The sequence below is a fragment of the Patagioenas fasciata genome, chromosome 7 (assembly GCF_037038585.1).
Source record: "Patagioenas fasciata isolate bPatFas1 chromosome 7, bPatFas1.hap1, whole genome shotgun sequence".
NCBI lineage: Eukaryota > Metazoa > Chordata > Aves > Columbiformes > Columbidae > Patagioenas > Patagioenas fasciata.
In genome coordinates this window covers 25310943-25325789 of record NC_092526.1, presented here as the reverse complement: position 1 = coordinate 25325789, position 14847 = coordinate 25310943, and the positions used below count along the sequence as shown (strand labels likewise).

General features: G+C 36.5%; 1 protein-coding gene across 6 annotated transcripts in view; it reads left to right on the top strand.

The window, feature by feature from the left end:
* The window catches only part of SESTD1 (SEC14 and spectrin domain containing 1), a 58643-nt gene that overhangs the window by 2302 nt on the left and 41494 nt on the right, over window positions 1-14847 (top strand). For 3 of the 6 annotated variants that reach the window (XM_071811149.1, XM_065840689.2, XM_065840690.2), the window contains exons 2-4: window positions 794-856; window positions 1524-1626; window positions 9406-9485. In XM_071811149.1, coding sequence (XP_071667250.1) covers window positions 9431-9485 — 55 coding nt within the window. In that variant the 5' untranslated portion in view covers window positions 794-856; window positions 1524-1626; window positions 9406-9430. The remainder of the gene's footprint in view (window positions 1-793; window positions 857-1523; window positions 1627-9405; window positions 9486-14847) is intronic. The other 3 variants (XM_065840693.2, XM_071811146.1, XM_071811148.1) reach the window with 3 other exon arrangements.

Sequence of the window (14847 nt, the reverse complement as noted above, 5' to 3'; positions counted from 1 at the left end):
CTGGTTTATTTGCCTGGCTAGGAAACTTCTGGTAATATAAGCTGTGCTGTTTGTTTATTTAAATTTAAACCTTGTTGTAAGATAGAGTGCTGTGATGCCTGCTGCATCTGAGTAGCTGTAAAACCTATTAAATGTGTTTAGCATCCTGGCTTTGCCTGTAACACAATGTACACTGTGTTCTTGGGTTTCCTTGGTGGGCAGAATTTGATCAGTTACAAGGTTTCAGGCAAGTCTTAAAGCATTTGCTGAGGTTTTACATTTGATGCTTCTCTTAATTCTGCATCTTCTTACAAATAGGGACTATTTACTTTTCTTTTTTTTTTTCAATCCAAGTTATAATTTGCCTTTTTAAATTTTATAGTAATGATTAACTTAGTTTGTAGGAATACCTTCTTCCTCTTTTCTCACAAAAAAACCTCCACTAACACTGTTCTGTTTTCGATTTTGCCTAAAACCCTGTGTGAATTACCTCTGACTGAACACATACTACAAGGATTCTGGTTCTTGTTACTTTCCCGCTGCTTCCGGTGCTGCCTCAGGAGCATTGCCTGCTAATTATAAACAATGTTGATGTCTACCATATGTTTTGGTAGAAAATACGGGATTCCTGCTGTCCCGCTCAACTTGAATGCTTAACTTAAAAGTATTTGTGAACATGTAATGGAAATGTTGACTCCCCTATGATGTAGCTTTGTAATAAACCCTTGTTTTCAGCTTCCAAGGAAATAAAGTTTAAGATTGAGTATTGACATCTAAAAATATGGTAAAATACTTTTTTCATTTAAATTTGCAGAATCCGGGATCTGGAACTCAAACTTGTATCCCTAACAGACAGCATTGCATTCCAGTACCAATGGTAAGTAAGATCAGGCTCTTTCTAAAATAAGATCTTTAAAATTTCCACGAGTTATATTTGGTTCTTATGAAGCTTTGATATTGCTGAATACACTGCATAGAACAATGTCTTTGCAGTTGGTTTTACACAAAGTTATTTAGGCTGTAACTCATGCCTTCTTTAGCTTACTTCATTTTCATCTTGTGGCTTTTATAAATCTTTAAAAGGTGCTATAGCATAACCAAAGCTTCTGATACTCAAGTTATATTCCATAGTTTGGCTTAGATACTGTAAAATAGTGCAGTTTGTGTTACAGTGTCTTACGTAGTGTTAGTGTCTCACACAGAGTAGTGTTTGCAGATGTATTGGATGGTGTTGAAGCATAACACTGGAGATACGTGAACTCTAATTTGAAGATGGAGCTGTGGTTGTGGGTGAGAGTGAGGAAAGAAGCATTGAGGTAGATTGTTGTTGCTCTGATGGGGTTGATAAGCTTCTGCATAGAAGAGAAATGAGAGACTTGAGCACCTTGAGTGAGCAAATAGAAAAATGCACTGGCAAAGCTTTTTACTCTTTAGTCTAAATGAGAGTAGGATATTTCTGAAGTGAGGAAATCCTTCGAGCAGACTCTAAACTTGACAAGGAAGCAAGTGAAAATCAATCTGGAGTGTTGTTTTCCTGTTTCTAGGTGAGAAGATGAGCTGCTACATTTTGGACAAGCTGAAGTTTGGAATGCTGGGACATAAAGAATCCATTAAGAAGGAAATTACAATAGTTAAGAGGAGATGAAGGTATGACTTAGGGCTTCACAGAATCAATGATTCAAGGGAGATAGATATAGTAAGCAGTAAGAGTGAAAGATGTTGGAAGAATACGGTCAATTGATTTGATGTTAACTTGATGTTTTGGTCACTAAATGATATGTATGGCTGAACTTGAGAAAATAAATGGCTCTTGATGGAAGGGGTCAGGATGGACACGTAATAGGTAGATGAAAGGTGCCATGGCTTATCTACTTTGCACTGTTGGTAAAAGTGATGGTTTCATTCTAATCAGTATACCCTCAATGTGGGTTGTCTGTTTTCTCTCCGCTAGCACAGTGTGTGCGAATTCTTTCATGTTAGATTCTAATTTGGAACTAGAAAAGAGAATCAGTGGAAATGTATGAGCATTACATCTATGTGAGATGCTCCAGGTAGCAGTTTAGAAAGCCTGACTTTATGTTCTCTGTAGCATCTAACCATTTATTTATGAAGGTGGAATGTGACATATTTTATTTTGAGGGGGTGGGACAGAGGGAGATGTGCTGTGGTTACTGCAGGTGGTTGCTGTGGCCAGTTTAATTTCTGGTTTGCAGCTGAAATGATTTTTTTTTTTTTGCAGAATTTTTAACATGAGACATCTTTGCAAGTTAAGGAGAGATTTATTTCTCTTGCACAAGAGCAGCTTAGATAATTATTTTTATTTTGCATAGTAATGAAATTGTATAACTCTGAAATATTTTGAAACTTAAAAGTATGAATGAACAAGGTATTTATGAACCAGATCTGGCTTATTTCAATCTCTTCTGCTTTCATGTTTCGTTAAGATCAGCAAAGTTCTCAAATTACTTATTTATTCCTTATGAAGGGATTTTTATCCTTGTTGTGTCTACCTTGTGTGTTGTGCAGTGAGGGGTGGGGAAGCCACTACCATAAATTTTATTTTAAAAATACAGAGAAAATTGCTCAGGATGTTTCAAGGTCATACAAAATCTTACTCTTAAGCTGGAAACTTTTTGGTCAAGTATCAACCCCAAATTTTTAGAGATTTATAAACAGTATTTTTATTAGCCTCTCATTGTTTTCTTTCTTGTTTCGTGTCAGTTTTCTCCACCAAAAAGGTTGACTGCTTTTGCATCTGCTACACACCCTTTTTCTTTCAAACAATCCCTTGCCCTTTTGTACCCCCACCACTCTAGATGGCTTTTGGTTTAGAATAGCATTTCTTTTTGCTTACGTTCAGCTGTAGTGTCACTATACTGAGCTGAGAAGTGATTCCTGAGGGCCTGACCCACGTGCACTTGTAACCAATGCCAAGTATATGTGTTGTTACGAAGTTTTGAATTGTTTTTGTATATGAATGTTGAAAAAGGAACAAGAAGTTCTAATCTCACACTCCAGAGGAAAGTTGTTTTTCATTTGCTCCAGGCTGCCAACAGTTGTACTCATCGGTGCAGCTGGGTTTGTTTGACTTCGTCTTTTGACTCGACTGCTTATGGCCTGAATTGTCCAGTCTCGTTCATCCAACTCTCTTAGATACTTCTATGAAGTACTGAAGGCATAAGAACTCTGATCTTTCATCACAAACTGGTTTTGGACAGTTCCTCAAAGAACCAGTGAGAAGGCACCCTCTTCTCCCAGTTCATTCTTGCAAGCTGTTATGACTTGTTTGGGTTTTTGTTTGTGTGTTTTTCAGTAGAGGGAGCTAATTTTATTTTACTGTTCATTGATTATTTTTCTCCCCCCAAACTCGTGACTCAAAAACTACATCTGTGGGAAAATTTACAGTCTGTGTGGTTTCTCTTATTTCCATGTGATCTATAAGTAAAGTTTTAAGAGCTCCACCAGAGGTGTAGTTTTTGTTTTGTTGGTTGGTTGTTGTTTGTTTGTGGGTTTTTGTTGTTGTTGTTTTTCATGAGTCTTAGGGCAGTGTGATGAGGAAGAGAACATCTGTGCTATGCTTTGGACATAACATTTCAATTGACCTATTGCTGTGTAGAAAGTGGTGAAAGAAGCAACCTCCCGAATTTTGTCATTTTGCCTATTCTGTGGTCATTTGATGGTGTTAAATGAGTTGGGGCTATACCAGATAAGTGCAACTTCTGCTGCTTTGGTGGTGTTGCAAGGGTGGGTATATGTTAGATCATAGTCTTCTGTTTCCTGTGGTAACGTCCAAGGGCAAGCTATAGGGTTCTGCAGGAAGATAAACATGGGGTCTCTCTCAAATACGGCAGAAAAAGAAATGTGGACAAGTATCCAAAACCTGTGACTTATCTTCTCTATTTTAGGCTAAAGAAGGCTGAAAACTGCTGTAATATAACATACACCATATGCGTTCAGCTTGGCCTAAAGCTGTGAAGGGTAGAAAACTCTAGCAAGCTATCATTTTGTATGTCATGTGTTGGAGCATCATTGCAAACTTCTGCATGTGTTCCTTGGGGCTGGAGCAAGACTGCTGGCTGTGGGTATGGCCATTGGATCCAGACCGCAGAGAAGTGCTGCTCTTTGGGAGAGCGCTAATTGCTGCACAGTAGCCTCTGTTTGCCCCTCTTGTTTGAAAAGACTGAGGTGTCGGTATTGTTTCACAGCTGTACATGCAGATGTTGTTGTGTATCCTTAGTTATATTGTTTCTGTACTTGGTGCTCTTCCTTCTTTTCTTTTGCTCTGATACTTCCTCTAAGTCTGAGGAAAAGCTCTACTATTTGGTGAAATGAACAGTTGACTGAGATCAGAGTTAAAACTTAGGAGCACAGTTTCCTTCTTGGATGGTACAACCTCTCTTAATCACTTGTTCTCCATTTGCTGGTTTGCTATTCATTATATTGCTCCTCATTTATTTTTTCAACTCATCTTTTATTTTACTTTTCACAGAATGTTGTCGGGGGGAAAGAGTGGGAATCAAATATGGAAGATGGGTTAAATAGAGGAGGTAGTTAACAGACAGCTCTTCTGAATTCTGTTATTAGCTATAGTTAGAAGAGTTAAGTGTTCAAGGTAAGTCTTGCAGCTCCAGGTGAAAATGACGCAGAAGAAATGGTGTCTTTCCAAGACTAAATTTGGTATGGCTGTGACAATGTGCTTTTGGATCACGGCCTAACGAACTGTTAACCCTAGGTTTGACCGAAACCAGGGCAGGTTTTCAATCAGCCCATTCATCTGCCGTCCCAAGTTACTGAGAGTACTGACTGTGTATGTGTAATGGAACTGACATTGTTGCATTTTTCTTTAAACAAGTTTATATGCTGATGAAATCTACTGAATCCATGATGTTTATTTTCTTAATCTTGTGGTGTGAATTAGCAGGTTATGGAAGATCAGGAATATTTTCTTTGTGTACACCTTGAAAATCAGGCATAATAAAACTTCAGTATGTCATTTTTAATGGGTAGTTTTTACATATAGTAAGAAAAAAATTAAAAAATGATTGAAAAAGAAGAAAACTTGACTTGCTCATCCTTGAACATCTTGAGTTACCTTTTCTCTTGAGCTCTTGAAGGGCTCTAACATCAAAAATTTATTAGTACTGCTCATAATATGTTAAAGAGTAAAAACCAAACACTGCATTTGAGCTTTATTGTTACTTTGAAAGTGTCCAGCTGAGTAACCCAGTTCCATGTGCTCTTTAATTGAAGACGGCATTAACTAGTGAATGCTTACAGCCCATTTGTACTTTTTGGGCAGGTTTGATGTGCTCTCAAATTACCCTGGGGTATCAGCCCTGCAGACACCTTTGTTTGTGTTCTTTCTGTGCCGCTTAGCTGTGGGAGACATCAAGTCCTTTAATGTAGCTTTAAAGGAAGGTGAAATAATAATCTACACAGGTAACTGTGGTATTCGGCTTTCTCTCTGTCTTTTGCACATGGATTTTATTTCTGCGTGGGACAGATGAACATGCTTGGTGGATTGGAGTCAGCATCTGAAAAGAGTTGCATGCTGGCTTCAGGGAACAAAGCTGTTAATTTTGAAGGTCTGCAATTCAGTAGTTGATTCTAGAAGGAGAAAAATAATTTAATCCTATATGATTGAGGTTTTTCTTCAGTACTTCAGAAAGTCTGTTGTTATCTTTGCTATTGTTTGTGCCTGGACTTGCAAGCTGCTACAGTTTTGAATGTAGCTTCCCATCTGCTGCTTGGTTATTTTAGGCAGATCCATGGAGTTCCTTCTAACCTCTCAAGTAATCACAAACATTAATGAATTAAACATCACAGTACTCTTGTAAAAAGGGAATTAGATGCAGGGACTGTATGAAGACTAAGAGGGATAAATGATTTGCTGAAAGCCATATGTATATTTTATAGCAGAACAAGGAATAGAAACCAGATTTTCTTCTTTTTCCTGACTTACAGACAGCTATGCACTCTTACTTGATACATTATGACGGAATTAAGAAAGTGCTTGTTCTTTGAAACTTGCAATAGATGCTCATGGACAGACTAACCCATATAAAGACCTTGCAGAAGGCACTGAGAGTATTACATGTTTCATGTCTAACAAATCTGAGTAAACATATTCTTATTGAGCCTGAATTCATTTTGGTTGTTAATGTTTTTAGGCAGTCATTTGCACTGAGTTGCTTAAAAAGAAAACACTTGCTACTTGCAGGGCAGCTTCTCTTTGACATCTTCAGGACATCTTACTTCCAGTCATATAGTCAATGTGAGTTTGTCAACTTCTGCTCTCTGTCTTTAATGGACTTTTAAAATTATTTTAAACAGTGTCTGGACATTGGTTCTTATTTACATTTTTTTCTGAGATGAGAGTGAAGATGTGTAGCAGAAAATGCACATAATATTCTTCATTCATCAGAAATTATGCACTTTTATGTTCAATTACATGTAGTTCTTAGTTTATGTGAGTTTTGTGTCTTTTTTTTGGGGGGGGGGGGGCGTGGCTGGAAGAGGTTTTTTTGTTTCACTGGAACACCTTTGAAATGTTTAGGTTTTAAATACAATATTATGTGGATTTAGTCTTGCCACTTTCCTGTGGAAATCTTCTAAAGAATGATTATGTTGTTGGAAATTAACATTGCTGTATTGATTTAAAAACCTGAAAGCTCAGGTCATTCTAAACAAGTTTTGCGAGGTTCTTTTCTTTCATTTAACATGTTTCCTGTATACAAGTTTTACAGTTTGGCAGATGGTCTTTTAATTGGCGAAGTAAATTGCTGGTGGCCATGCAGCACTCTAAATTGTTTCTGAAATTCAGCAAACAGATTTAACCTCTGACTTGTTTCCTATCTGTAAAATTTGAGCACATAAAAGTTATGTCTTTTGTTTTGGAAGTGATCAAATTCAGCTTCTTGAAGTATTTTACTTTCCTCAAGTGAAATCTCTTCTTGATAGTGCTCTTGTTTGTTTGTTTGTTTTTTTCTCTCCTGTGGCTTTCTTCTATAATGAATCCAAATGCGCTTTTTTTATTGATGAATAGACACTGGATCTATTTCTTTCCACTAAACAGTGGTACAACATCGAGCAACACATCATTCTGTCCTCATTCTAGATTGAGAACCTCATGGCCCATTTAAGAGCCTGTCATTTTGTCTTCCTTTGAACAAGTTTAAAAGACTTTACAATTTATTTGTAGATTGAAATATACTTGTATCTGCTTTTTACCAGTGTACCTTTTAAAAACACCTTTGATAGCTCCCAATGGAAAGCAGATGCCAGCTTTCTTGGAACTGTTATACTTTCTAATACTAAAAAAAGAGATTTAGTTTAATTCATCTGGAGATTCTCCAGACTGTTAAAGATAGAGAAGGATGTTAAACCTTATTTTTAAACCTGGAGGTTTTTTTCTGGTATGTTCTAAGAACCTACTCTGGTGAGTTTTCTTCTCAATGAAGCACATCAAAGCTCTCCCAGAAGAGAGGTAATTGAAACCTTCAGGAGTGTCTGGAACAAAGGTGTTTGAAATGATCAGCACTTGTTCTGAGTCCCCTCCCTCCATACTGAATGAACAGAATGCTTCCTTTGATTCAGGAAATACTGAACAAAAGAACTATTTTGATCCATGGACAGTGCCACTGCTGTGGCAGAAAGCCAGGCAGTGCTTTCATATTAAATAAATCAGTCTTTTCACAGCAGCAAGGAAACATGCTCCCTAGAGTCAATAAGTTGATGCAAACTTTTGTTCGTATATGAAAGTACGAAGATAATGAAGTGTGTGTGTAGGTTGGGGCTTTCTTCCCTGGTTATTACAAAGAGCCATTTGTAACAATTTTGAAAGGTAACTTGGGGAGGGAAAAACGATGACTAGGTACATTAAGGAAAAAAAGAATGCTGCTGAAGTTAAATAGCTGGCACAGGGTGGTTTGAGCATAGTGTTTGAGAGACAAAAATGACTGCCTGAGACATTCTTGAGTTCTGTGTTTTATGGAACAAATAACCTACTTTTTTTTTTTTGTCTGAACCATACAGGAAGCTTTAATAGGGTGCTTATTTGAGTAGTTGTTTAAAGTGCAAGCTGTCTTGGGACTCAGTTTCCTGAAAGAACTGATGTTTGTTTGTTTCCTTCTGTAATATGGGAAATGTGTATTTTATATAATTGACAAAAATGACACTTGAAGATGGAGATTTTGGATAAGGAATAGGAATGAGCATAGAAGCATTGTGCACTGGAAAAGGGAGGGACAGTAAAGTTGTGATGTTATTTCTGTTTCATGACAGAAATAATCATTCTGCTTTTTTGGTTTGTTTTTATTGAAGCTCATTGTTTTAACAAGAAAGGAAATAACTGTTCTGTTTTACCTCAGGCTATCTATTTGGAGTTCTCTTTTTTTGTGGTGGTGGGGTGTTTTATTTCTTTTTGTTCATTTGTTTGTTTGTTTTTGCTAGATCACTTACAGTTTTGGTTCAGCTAACTTCCCCTCCATCCCAGGAAAAAAGTTCTGTTTGTGTGCATGAATGCTGAAGTATCTGGACAGAGAACTCCTTGCAGTCTGAAGTCCTGTGCCTGGAATTAAAGAAAAAAAAAAACAACTGTTTTTTATTTTGACTGGATCCTGATGCATATCTTGAATTGTGTATTTCTGTGTTATTAGGTTTATTAAATTATTTTATGGATTGATTTGTGCAAGGATGGGCTTAAAAAGACAGGCAGATGGCAGTTGCTGTTGTACTTTGTGTAGGCTGGAGGAGGAGGTTGCAGTTCAAGCATCCTGTTGATTGTCAATGAAACACAAAAGCTTAATCACAGTGAATTGCAGTTCATAATGCACTAAAAATGGGATGAGGGTAAGAAGGGATTTGGAGACAAAAGGAGCAGAAGCATTTCCAGCTATGGGTTAGACATATTTAACTCTGGCTGTTGGATGTTTTACTTTAATTGAAGACCTACTAATGGCAGCGTCCCGGCATAAATGCAGCATATCGTATGTAAATAATTATTATATTCCTAGTAATATGAGACAGACTATTCAAAAGTGTGATTTTTATTTACAGCTATTTTATGCCTGAATGACTCAGGAAATAGATGATCTACCTGTAAATTAATTGTAGTTTAATGGGGTTGGGAAATAGGACTATATTTAAATAAATTATCTTGGTGCCCTTGGTTGAGATTCTGCTTTGATTTTCCTTTTTTTTTTTTTTTTTTTTTTCACTTTTACAATGTGATAAGGAGTAAAAATCTTTAAAGATTTACATGGAGAAATGTATATGATTATGTTTTTTCTTTGGTTTTTTACAATACTTTGCATGTCGGTTACAGTGTTCTGTGCTTCCTTTGGAAGTATTTTGGCCAGTGCTCATTCTAGTGAAACATTGCAGTTCATTTCCTATGCTTGATAACGTTAACTTCGTGTGTTTCAGAGCTGTGAAAATTATCTGAAGTAGAATGGAAGCTTCAGTAATATTACCCATTCTGAAGAAAAAATTGGCTTTTCTTTCAGGTACGGTTTCTGTTTTCCCCGGTTGGTTCCTCCCTGCATAATTTGGATTTTTATGTTGCTTACTTGTATTTGCTGGATGTATTTAACAGAAGTATTTTGTTGGTTAGCACTTTGTCATATTTCAAAAGGGTCTCTGAAACTTTTAATCTAGTAGCCAAGCTATTGCTGTTGGCATTTAGCTTGTTTTTGCTATAGCCTGTAACTCAACCCACAAAGTTGATGTCATGAAGTTTCAGTCCATATATAAAAGAATTAAGATTTAGCAGACATCCAAGAATAATGCTTTCTGGGTTTTTATAATGTGGTTTTCTAAAAAGTGAATATTTTAAAGATTTTTTTTTTTTTTAGAAAATTTTTCTTTTCTTTTCACCCGTCTTTTCTCCAACATAGAAATGAAAGGAAGCAGAACTAGCTATGCGTTGTAACGTTTTGATTATTGCCAGCTAGTTAATTCAGGCAAGGCTGGAATGATTGTTATTTGTTAAAACTTCTTGAAACTTGGGTTGAAGGTAACTTTCCCTCCTCTGGAATAAGTATTTAAGTATTCTGGAACACTTAAAATGAAGAATGACATTCTCTTGCTGGTATCACTGCTGTCCTGGATAGCTGGGTTAGCTCTTGGTGTTTGTCTGCTCTCGGGTAGGTACGTGACTTGCAGAACACTTCTCAACTTCACAAACTGACAGGTATTGCCATAAATAAATATTGTTCTGGTTTAGTTTACTTTAGTTAGTCTAGTTTAGCCTGCTCCAGTCACTTGAGAAGTGAAACCTGTTCCTTTTGTTAATAGAATTTGTTTTGCTTTGAATTTGGCTACTGTCCCCAGCAATTGCAGATCAAACCAATCCTTAAAAACAAACAAACAAACGAAACCCTCAAACTCAACTTACATTAAAGCCTGGGACAGTGGGCAGTTTCTTCCATAGCAGTGGCAGATTCATAGTGTATTGGTTGTTCAGCATTATACCAGAAAGGGAAGTTCTCATTAACTAGAGTGCATTTGCAATTTGCTATTAAGGCTTCCTGATCCATTTCAAAATACAGATGTCTTTAGTGGAAAGTAATTTACTGAGTGGCAGTTTAAATGCCAGGAACCTTTTTGAACCTACATATTTCTAAGTAGGTTTGACTTTTTTGGAATTGTGCAGTGTTAATGCATGCTTTCATTTAATGAATGGAAAAGATTCATGCAATAGTTATTTTAAGCATTCTTCAGTGCAAGTAGAAGAACCTGACAGACAAATCAGTTCATCATATCTCTTTAAAGCAATTTTATTCCTTATAATTTCATAAATAAAAGTAATGGTTAAAAGCAAACCATCAGCAAAATCATGTTTTAGGAAAGCATTCTCAAGTGTTTATATATTGAAATATCTTGTAGTGTTTGAGTTAAATTGGTACAAATAATATTGACCCTGCCTTCTTTTTTTTTCTGGAAGCAAAACAGAGTGGTTTCTAATAGAGCATCATTTCCTCAGGTTTGGAATCGATGGCTGTGTAGCTTCCATGTCGGTAGGTCATTATAAATAGCAGGGGGAAGAAAAAAAAAAGGAAAACTATTGACTCGGAAAAAAACTGAACAACCAGTTCGGTGCAGAATGAATTAAAAATTTTATTTTTTTCTTTTTGTGATGCTCTTAGTTGCTCTTCTTAAACATATTTTCAGCTTATAAACTATACCAGTTCTTCTCGGTTACAAAACACATCAAGTTAATTTCCCTTGATTTTGTTTTTCAGGTTTAATTCTTAGCCTAAAGACTCAGTCTGAGTCTTGTGCTTTTTTTGTAAGACAGGGAGGTGGTGTTTGCCAAGCCTAAAATCACCATCTGATTTGGTTTATCTCCCTAAACATCATATTTGGAAGGTGGTAGTAAATATTTATGCAACCTTTAATTTTTAGAAAGTAGTTACAAGTAATACAACCAAGATCAAAGAACAACTTCCTATACTGTTTAATTAAATAATTAATATTTTTAGTGTGTTAATATTGGCAAATGTTAGACTACATCCTTATTAGTCATCACTTCTTAACTGGTAACTTTAGGTACTCTTCCTTTAAAGCTTCGTTCAGGTTGTATTTTTCAGTATTTCCTTTAAAAATACAAGTTTGAGTTAAAACAGTTCTTAGATGGATAAAGATATACCAGTTACCTTTTACATAAATGAGTGGCCCTCATTTTCCACCAAGGAAAAGAATCAGTGATAATTCCTGCCTTGCTCCCTCTTTGTGCTATGGGAGGTTGACAGAGTATTTACCTGATCCTTATATACTTCAGTGCAAGAAAGCCGTACAAAAATCACAGTGCAGGCAGAATACAGATGTTTGAATCTTTTCTAGTACTGTTTACAAGCTGGGCGAAAACGTGTCAGTTGTTACACAAGATGACTTGTCATGAAACTGAATAATTTAGGTAATTATTGTGGTGTTTTTGTGAAATGTCAAGAGACTATAGTTTTGGGGTTTGGTTTGTGTTTGGTTTTTTGTTGTTTGTTTGTTTTTTAGTGAGTTCAGTAAATGCGGTTTAAATCCAGGTGTGAAAATGTGAGTTTCTGTGTGTCACGAGCCAAATCTAAACTTTTGTAAGTTAGACACCGTTCAACACTGGAGTCTTTCAAGTCTGCGTAAACAAAACATGAACTACTATTAATAGTTAACTACTTCTGTGGGGGCTGCTGTTTGTCTGTCTCATGAATCCAGCAATAATTTTGAACAGAACAAGTCCCTTTCAGTTATGAATCAGCTATGGTTAGACTAACTTGCTATAAACACAGGAAGAAAAAGTGTTTTTTCTGCAAACCCTTCCTTCCTCAGCCATGTATATATTCATTAAATGAACAATAATGCCACACTCATTAATTCTTGGGTAAGGGAGGAGAGGGAGCATTAGATAGAGTTGTTACAAATCTATTTTTCCAGTAGATTCCTGAGCTGCTGCCACGGCTCATGGAGTTCTGGACCCTGGAAGCTGGTTCAAGGAGACCCTTCTACTGTAGAAATACCTTCATAACCTCTTATGTTCTTATTTATTTTATTCCAGGCTTGCTCAGTTTGATCACCAAGTTCTGTACAGTCTGTATTTTTAATTTTTATTAATACTTGTTACAGTGTTTTCTTGGTTCTCTGCTCTGGTAGTTTTTCATAGTTCCTCCTTTTTTCAACATGTAACCATTTCTGAACTTGGCTGTTGCAAATTTTTAGTTTCAACAAATTTTTTTCTATATTCCTAAAAACTGCTACCCTCTCTTCTCTGCGGATTTCCTTGTTGATAAGGAGGCACCAAAAGATGCCTGAACACTTAAGGAAAGGCTTCTTTATTAAAGTTTTATTCTTGTTGAGAGATGGTAGCTAATAAGCTACCATTGAATCAGTATAGCTTCTCAATTATTATTTTACATCCACAAACTTACCATTTTCATCTTACATGTAGGATTTAATGTGTGCTCACTAGCAGTGTAGCAAGTGGAGAGAGAGAATTTTTTTTACTCCAAGGGTACAGATGAGAACCAATGCTCAGTTTTTAAAAGCACTGAGGTATTTTTCCTTTTCCTCCTGCATTCCCACTGCAACTTTCAGATTTTCTGCCATTCAGAAACAGAGAAGGGTGGACAATCTATAAATAACTGCTGCTTTAAACTATGACTCCCTCTTAGTTTCTGTGGAAAGGATATATAATTTCTCATGTAGCACCAATGTTTAATTCTTCTGTTTAGAAATATAGTTATTAAAAAAGTGCATTGCTGTTTTCCAGCAACAATTCTTCCCCAAAAAAGAGAACATGAGGGGAATACAACTATTGTAGTGGGCCACTTCAGGCAATAGATGCTTTATGAAGATGTGGAAAATATGCGTATATCAGTGGATCTCTAATACTCTTTGGGGAGTTTGCACAGCTTTGGAAACAAGGAAAAAACCTATTACAATTAATATGTCAACGTATGTTGTATAAAACAGTGTAACTTTCAGCTACTCCAGATTGTGGAAGAGTCACTTTGAAAGTGATTTAATGTAGAGATGGGTATTAGTTTAAAAAAATACTCAAGGATGAAAAGGAATACCCCTATACTTTAAGATGACTGATTGAAGTTGCAGTGTCATAAGCTATAAGCTCAAGCACTGTATCCTCTGGAGTATGTTTGGATTCATTAATGTTCTTCACTTCATGTGCAAATTCCCCTCCTCACTTCTCATACTTCCTCTCCTGTTCCTTCCACCAAAAACACCCGACAAAATTTTTGATTGGATTTTGAAATTAAGATATCTTTTCCTTTTTGCTGGTTATAGACATTAAAAGATTAAGGGCAAAGAGAAAAAATAGATAAGGTGGTTTGCTCAAAACGGCAAATACATACACTAGAAGAGTTGCTCCAAATTAAGTGGAAGGATGCATCACAGCTACCTTTGCCTCTTTTACTTAATCCTCTGATGACTTAACAGCCAGTAAGGAGAAAATATTTTGCTCTCAAAACCCTCTGCCTACAAAACATCACTAGTGATGCCCCTGTCCTTGGAGGTGTGGTGATAAGAGAAGAGTCGACTGCACACCTGATTTCCTTCATTCCGAGCTCTTGCACATTAACCCTTTCAGGGAGCTCTGCCAGTATTTATTTTTCATGTGATCTTTTTGTATTCAGTGGATTTGGCTTCAGTTCCAGTTCAAGCTATGAGGAAGAACCTAGTCCAAATCCATTTTGGTTACTGGTTCATTCCCATGTGACTCAAGAGTCAATCTTTTAGAAGAACAACCAGAAGGGAAAATTTCAGCTTTCTTTAAAGATCTATTGTTTGGTTTTGTTTTAAATTGTACCTTTCCAGGGACTTTCTTGAGAATCTCTGTAGTCAAATACGACCCAAACCACAGTTGTAGCACATCAGCATCAACTAACATGTGATCTTACTTAATCTTTTAATGGGCATATAAATGTGAGGCCAGCTCTTTCAGTATTTTTGTTGGTGATATCGTTTGTGTAACTTTTACCAAAAAGGTTGGAAAACATATATGAAGATTAAAGCAACCAGTTGTAAATATTTACCTTGATTGTGAGGTGACTGTTACGTGTTTGTAAGTGGTTCCACATTTGATGAATGATGAATTTAGAGAATGTGCCCCGGGCAGCCCGTGTGGTACAAAATCCTCCTTTGTTCAGTCAGTGTTTCTGGGAGGTGCTGTGTTCCAACCAGAGCTACTGGGTACGTGCTCACTTTGGAAGCTCACCAGGTTTCTGACAGACTGGTAGTGCAGAAGGTCTAGGAGATGCTTTTTAACAATGTAATCTAGATATGCAAAAATAATGCTCTGGAAAACTTAATCTGGGTTGCTTGTGTTGAAAGTACTAGATGAAAAACCATGACAGCTACAGATGT